Here is a 7796-nt window from a genome sequence, read left to right on the forward strand (position 1 = left end):
AATGGGAATAGGTCATATCGCAAATGGCGATGGAAGGGGGGAGGAGAAAAGCAGAGGGAAGGCAAGTGAAGTGAAGAGGAGGGAAGAGAAGTCGTCTATGTCTCCCTCGTTTCTATCCCCACCCTCCTCATCCTCCTAAAGCCACGCATCTTTTTAATTAAACATCTCAATATTTCAACTAGTGGATATCGTTTCACCTTTGCATTAGTAGCAGACAATCGCAAGATCATACGCAGATAAAAAATATGGATAGATATTGAGAAAATGAGTAACAAGAGTGGAGGCGACAGGGCCTAGGGCTACTTTCTGTCTTTTATCTAAGTTTGTGCCTTATTGGTGACTCTAACTTGCTTTTCTTTAACTTTGGAAGACAAAATATTTGATAGAGAAGAACTTTATGTCTAACTTGTGTCATCACTGACAAAAGATAAGCGGCTGTCCTTCTGGCAGCTTCCTTTATTCGTTTACTCCTGAACATATGAGAGGATCATTCAAACGTATTTAATTGCTCTGTATTTTGACTCCCTCTCAGCTGGCCTTTTCATTATTTCTTCCAAATAAAAGGGACCGGATTTCTTGTTAATGTGATTTTTTGCTAGTCATTTTATCGTTTTCTATCTCCTTAACTCTATAACCTGAAAATTATTAAACTTCTCTCATGGCAACAGGTTCCGATGTAGTGGTCAAATACACCTCCATTTGTCCATCCACCTGTTCCCGTGGCGTGAACATTTTTTCCTGTTGGCATAGCCACAAGTCCATATCCAGCTCTCTTTATCATCGATGGAAAAATACTTTACCACACTCTTAGATCGTTTTACGACTTCCGAGAAAGCACAGATCGCTACGTTGGTGATAGCGGTAAACAAACTCCATCCGAATGAAAGTTTTTTGATGTGGATGGCTGAATCTACGGATGCTCACTGCAGAAGAGCCTTAATGGTGTCCACATTTAACACAATCTCCCAAAAAATTCGCTTTCACCTTCAGCCCTGTCACGTGATTGGCTACTACTCATGGCAGGACTTGTTACCCATCGAAACAGAGAAGCAGTCACAGCGTTCAAAAGAGGTACCCGAAACGCAACTTCGACTACTCAAGTTCTTCACTCGCCTCGAGTTTAACTACCGCCTAAATGGTATGAACATTCTACAGCACTCGTGTACCCTTAGAGCTGGAAGCAGCCCAGGTGCAACAGGTAACAAGTCCCGATCCGACGAAAGGTCATAATTTTTTCTATTTTGTCCGCTTTACCTAATCAGCCCCGTTTCGTGGCCCAAAACTGACATTTCTTGTTTAACCATATACATATATGTGATTTGGTGCCTCATTTGACTGGATACTTGCCTGTGGGAACAATTCAACCTCCTCAGATGTACTTTCACTCTGCTACGCGGGCTTCAGGTCAAGCCAAGGGATGTCCAACTGTTCTCTCTGGCAAGTAGCATGTTCTTTGACCTCACTAACACTTCTTATTACTTCAGGAAAGACTCGAGTCGCTAAACTAGTGGCGACTGAGACCAAACCGACGGTAATTTACTTACGGACCGTCGTGGTAGCACATCTGTGCGTGTTTGCTAACTTCTTGTAATGGGATATTTCACAAATGGGGGTTAGACACATTTTCTTTTCTCACCATTTTGAATTTCTACAACTACATGATTTTGAGTCTCCGTCCATCTACTAAATGATACATCCTAGAGGAGTCAGACCATGTCACAAACTGATTTAGCATGTAAAACATGGCAGGGGGTAGGTCCTCCAAATTTCTCCCAAGCGTTACCCCTCGAATCGCTGTCCAACTTTGTCAGTAGATTATAGATGGACATGAAATCCAAAGCACATTATGCTTCCGTGTAAAATCCTCTTACCGCCCAATTAAACCTTTTTCTTCTCAAGTAGGTAAAACATGGTTTTCTTCTTAAGATTCCAGAAAAATTGACAACAAAATTTTTATCCTTTGATCGGCTTATCTTGTAATGCTACTGTCCACAGTCCCACTAAGTATATGCCAAACATCTAAAAGGTCCCTTCCTACCCACCAGTTTAGCCGTACAATCAAAAGGCATTTCCAGATATGAATAAATAATTAGGCAATATCTGGATAACATAAAATTTTACTCTCTCCTCTCCTATCGTAAACACAGGCCACGTTCAGATCAACTAAATATCAGTTACAAGTTTAGGGGATGTTTTCTCAACAAATTGCTTGATAAAGATGTGGAAAAAATAACTTTTTGTAAGAAAAGAGGGGGATGACTCACATTGTCCCTGTTTAACTGTGGCATGAATAGCTCTGACATCACAGGAGTCAGGAATCGCATCCTTTTGTAGACACGAACGGAATGCAAAGGTGTACGTCCTATCCGATTGTAATCCAAGAATGGTAACTCTGAAAGCCGAAAACGACGATAAATTAGATGATTATTGCCCTTTTTTGGCAAAGTGGATTAAACTGACATGCCTCCACCTCAAGGCTGTCTGCCACGGTCGCGGAGGTGTTGGCACTGTCACTGCTGGATCATTAATGGATTCCAGTTGTGACCCTCCGGTCTCTGTCATTAATAAATATTTAGGCGTGCAGTTGGCCAATAATTAATTGTCTTAGTGTCATCACCTTAAAATGCAATTCTCATAAATTATTTACTGGCATCTTGCGCCTATTTTATGCTTGCAGATAAAATGCCCACGCAATCACTTCCGCAAACATTTTTTTCTAAGAACTCCTAACCACTGTCTGATGGTGCTGCTGAACCATCTGCACAGACTCCTTCAAAATCGTAAGGCCTAATCTTAGAGTCGACTGCCACAAATCCCATTTCCTCAATCGGGGGAGGGGCATTTGATTGCTTTCTGACTCTTCAAACTTGTGCCGTCTAAGTCGATGGAAATGTGTGTCATGTTTGCAGTCGGGAAGGTATTGGGAGATATGTTGTTGTAAACGTGTTAGAAACCAACCCTCTCATTCCTGCTTTCAGTCTTGATTCCCTTTTTATAGCTTTACTGTTTTGCAACGTCTTTATTGAGGAGCTGAGAGGTGCATCTTTAATTGACGGTGATAGACTAATCAAATTCAGTGGTTTTAAAATCCAAACCTCACAGAAGGTCACACATATTGTTAATGATAGAACCTGTGGGAGCTCACAATAGAAGGGTGTTTCAAAGTCACGAGGTCTGCAAGGGGACAAGTGGCAGCTGACACGGCATTGGATTCAAAAGGTTCAGTGAGTCAAATGACCTCACGAAGGGTGATAAGGTGCCACAAACTTCGAGGAAAGCTTTGAACTTTTGCTCAAAGCAAAGCAGCTTCTTCTTCAGATTGTTTGTTAACAGGATTTTTCTCCTTTTTTAGCTCAATAAATCCATTCGAAATTGTTTATTTTCCGACTGATTATCACCTACCTAAAATTAATTAACTTCCTTTTACTCTCTTCCCCTTATTTTTTAAATAAAAAAGCAGTAAAATGGTAACAATCCCTTAAAAGTTTTATTGTACTGACTTACAAATTTGGTCTAATTTCAGCAAGCTACGCATAATAACTAGAACCCATCTTTTTCCTTTCAGAAAAGTTTTGTTCCCACACATTTGTCTACACACCCGATTGTGGTGCGTTTCCTATTCCATTAAGAATTGGGGGAGAATAGGAGAAGGAAACAAAGTTGGGAGTCTCAGGGAAGCACCCTGCCGCCTTCCCTGAGGCAAGGGAACATTAAGCAGCTGTTTTTCGTCTGTCTCTTTTATGCACTGCCGTTCAGCTTACTTATTTTTTCCCTTTCTACACACAGAATATGCAAAGAGCGTCAATTTTAACTTTTTAAGAGTATATTATAGGGCGATAGATCAAAACTCCTCCTATATCTTTGTATGCTTTGGTCAGATTTTGGAAAATAGGAAGTTCCAACCTAAGTGGGAAGGAAACCTACTTTTAAAATCCTTTTCTGCAAATTGAGAAGTTTTTATATATGTTTTTATAGGAAATTTTCTGTTTTCATCATGCTGTGAAAAATTGCAGCTTTACTGGTTTAAAAATAGGCTGTGATCTAAAGTTTTATACGTTTTCCTTAATAAACTTGTCAAAAAAGAGGAAATAAACTTATACAAATCAGTAAAGCTCACTCAAAATTTCAAAAAATTGCCCATTTTAGGAGACACCCATTAATGTTTAGGGAAGAAAACGCGTAGGCACCTTTGCCAAAACAAGTAGGATAATTTAAGCGACATTTCAGTAGTATCGTAAGATGAGACATTAAAAACGAAATTTTTCGCATTTTTGTCTTAAGTCAACAACAACAAATGCTTTGCATCTGCCTAAAATAGTTTCATAGCTTTTTATTTTCTAGGAATCGCCAAATGTGTGCTTAACTATTACCACTCCCATTCCCTCCGAGATTGCTTATTGCTAATTTGACAAAAAAAGTTGAAAAACAATGGACTTATTGTTCCATTAACAAGGCAACAATACAATGTTAAATCCATTATGCCTTCATTTCGGTGAATTAACTCTTTTCTTTCTGCTCTTTTTTTCCTGGACTATTTAGTAAACAATAATCCAAACAAGTTTAATTAATCTTTTCGTTTACTTGGCTCCTCTCTTTTTACAAAATTAGAAGTGATTTAAGTGAACTTTATAAGCCTAACACAGAACAACTAGGCTCTCATGACACCTGGCTAGTGCATTAGATCCGGGTTGAAGACCATGCGGTAGCCATTCCTTCTATCGTCGGTCAAGCCAAAAGCGCTCCTCATAGAGGCATAGCCATGTCAAGATTATTACTTGAAAAATTTGCCTTTTCTATGGTTACTATCCCTTTCCTAGTCCACTTTTGGTTTTCAACATGGTTAATTGCACAGATGATCTTGTGCAATGAATTGGTCCCTTGGTGAAGGGGGCCGTGTAAGGGAAAAATTCATAATGATGGTGGATAAAATGAGTGGCCCTTGACAATATAAGAAATACGCATTTATGATGAGGTATGCAAGTACCCACTGAGAAGTCGCGATCAGAACGGTTACTTTTTACAGCAAAAAATAGCAACGCTTGAAAAGGCAGTGGATGTTGATCATACCGACTGAGAAAGACGTTGGTAAAATATGAGTCCTCAAAAATATTTGCATTGAAGGAGGCAAGAAAACGATTGCGGTGTAGGAGATGACCCTCAGTGATCGGTAACCTAACTAGCGTCTTTCTTAAATGAGAGGAAAGCATATTCAAGGTTATGGCGATAAGTGGGTTTATGTCACCAAAAAACGGTTTCACTTTGATTCTCAAAATGTCGCCTCCTTTGTGCTCAATTCTCAAACATTTTAGAACAGTGTGGCATTGTCCCCTCGACCGGTTCTCCTGGTTTGCCAGGTAAACTAAAATGTGATAATCACCTCTATGTAAAACGCGGAATGGTTAAAATACTACAAATAGACGAAATTTAAACCACCCCGTGGCTCCGGCAACTAGCTACCAGTCCCATATGCACACGTCGAGCTCCACCACCTTAGTCACTGGGGCCAGCAATGCAGATATCCTCATGGAATGTTTTGGCCAAGAATAGGAAAATGATTTAGGCGAGGTAATTTCACCAGCAACCACTTATATTATCCCAAATAAAATATCAACAATGCGGTTCACTAACCGAGGTCGGAATTGCTGCGTAACTTTCTCTTTTGCTATGTTAGCCGGTGCAGTAGTGGAGTATATGGAAATGACACTTTAAACAAGGCAGAAATCAAACTGAGTGATTAAGACTACTCCATCTACAAGGTGTTCCAAAAGAAAACCTTTCTCAGCCTCTCTTGATTCGGCCTTTAAGGTAAGGCCGAGGGGGTCTGTTAATACTACTTAATTTATTAAGTACATTAGGCCTATTTCAAGTATATCACAAAACAGAACCAGCTACTTTTATTTTCCCAAACCTTTTGATAATTTGTGAGGCCCTCTCTCTCACTGTACCACACAATGAAAGACGTCTCTGTCAAGCCAGTCTCTTCTGTCCAAGACTCGAAAATAGGAGATGAAAAAAGGAAGAAAAGAAAGGATTTTGAATGTACAATTCAACATGCGAATAACACTGTTGGTAAGTGAATTAGTTTAATCACTAAAGTAGTTAGTTATGAAGGAAATACCTCGTGGTTGTTGTGACACTTCAAGGGAGTGCAATTTTCAGTACTGGGCGTTTATTGCCGCATAAAATAACATTCAACGACATTGTTTTTACACCTATAAATTGATTAAAAACAAAAAGGTGGGGATTATTTCAACTTTGCTAAAATTTTATGACAGAATATTTTTTATTTATTTGTGTCTTTTGACAGGTATCCTTCGTTATTTCACCCTGCATCTCATCCACCCTTAAAATGATATTTAGCTACTCCGTATTTTTTTCAAATATGTGTCTATTTACGCGAGCTCTTCAACTTCAACCGGCTAGACTTTTGCTGCAACCTTTAGTCTTCCATCCCCTTCTGCGCCAAGGATGCCCCTTCGAGGCTCTAGAGAGGATTGGAGGTGTTCCGTTTGTGGCAACAGTAAAGTGGGCTCGATCCTAACAGGACAGCTATCCGTGCTTCTTTGACAGGTCCAAAAAAGAAAGCATTAGATAAAAATAAAAGACGCCAGCTTAAGACGAATCCACACTCCGAATTCTACACAATGTTCAACAATGGCTTTTAGGAATCGAAGTTGACCTTCCATGGTCTAGAAGACCTTCTAGGTCTTCTACGAAGCGCTGGAAGCCATGATTTGTGTTGCGGTCAAAGAACGCTGGTGTCCACTTGTCCGATGGCGATTTGATGCAGGCTTTGCTACAAAATGTGACTGGCACGTGGAATAGCCTTCACCGATGACTGTATCTCCACAGCTTGTCGTACCACCCTTTATTCCGTTTTGCAGTCTTTGAGATACAATTGTAGGATATAATTATGGAAAAAACAGGTGAGCTGATTTTTTCTCAATGTATACGGGGGCCGCCCAGAGGCAGCGGACCGACTGTCACTTTTGGACTTCCGAATATTTATCCTCCGTGATAGGAAACACCAATTTTTGGTAAAAATGTATACAAAGCTAAGTAATGATTTCGTATTTGAGCAGAGAAGCTTATAAAAATATGGGCCAACGCTTGTGGTGATAATTTTGTAGCGTCTTACTTGCCAAGTCCTTAACACGCCTCTTCAATCGGGAGGATATAGGCCAAAATACGTTTCGGAGGCCATACTACTGAAAATGCTTCAGCCTTATTGTCATTTACCTAAAACTTTCCATTTCCAAAAAACAAATGCATGTATTGTCTCCTTTGTAAGTAAAAAAAATTCATTTTTCGAAATCAGCAAAGATTGCTCTGTTTGATGAAGTAAGGAAACAGCAGCCAGGGCGGTGGTTGAGGAAGTGGAGCGAGAAAAGGTGGCACTATTAATCATGTGGAAGGGGAATAAGTCAGACGAAGTTGTTGCGAGTCAATTGAGTAAATTAAAACAAACTTTCCACTGATGTGACGACGGAATAACTTGGACCCTGTGGAATCTATTACTGGAAAAACACAAAGCCGTCTACTACCTTGGAGATAACACGAGAGGGGAAGAGGGAGAGGGAAAAACTTCTGTTGATGGAAAGCCTTGTCTGTCTGTGTTATTCCCTCTAGTGTATAAAAATGTGTCAGTGTTATGGTCTAATAAAGTAAATGGCAACCTTGTTTGTTTTAAAAGCAAATAATCGGTAAGTAGCTACGAGTTCTTCTCCCGCCAATAGTTTTGCTTGAGGAAGGCAAGAAGAAATCCCTCATTCCTATCTCGCATTTTCCTTCTAGTA

At 39.9% G+C, this 7796-nt stretch overlaps 1 protein-coding gene across 1 annotated transcript in view; it reads left to right on the plus strand. All coding sequences in view use genetic code 11, as the record gives it.

Moving 5' to 3' along the window:
- The window catches only part of EGR_07435 (hypothetical protein), a gene marked incomplete at both ends in the record, with an annotated part of 9075 nt that extends 4983 nt beyond the window's left edge, over positions 1–4092 (plus strand). Inside the window, 3 exons of the mRNA XM_024496684.1 lie at positions 2094–2239; positions 2999–3105; positions 3976–4092. Of these exons, the coding sequence (XP_024348890.1) occupies positions 2094–2239; positions 2999–3105; positions 3976–4092 (370 nt within the window). The remainder of the gene's footprint in view (positions 1–2093; positions 2240–2998; positions 3106–3975) is intronic.
- Between the last annotated feature and the right edge of the window lie 3704 nt (positions 4093–7796).

Source organism: Echinococcus granulosus (assembly GCF_000524195.1).
Source record: "Echinococcus granulosus chromosome Unknown EG_S00077, whole genome shotgun sequence".
Taxonomy (NCBI): Eukaryota; Metazoa; Platyhelminthes; class Cestoda; order Cyclophyllidea; family Taeniidae; genus Echinococcus; species Echinococcus granulosus.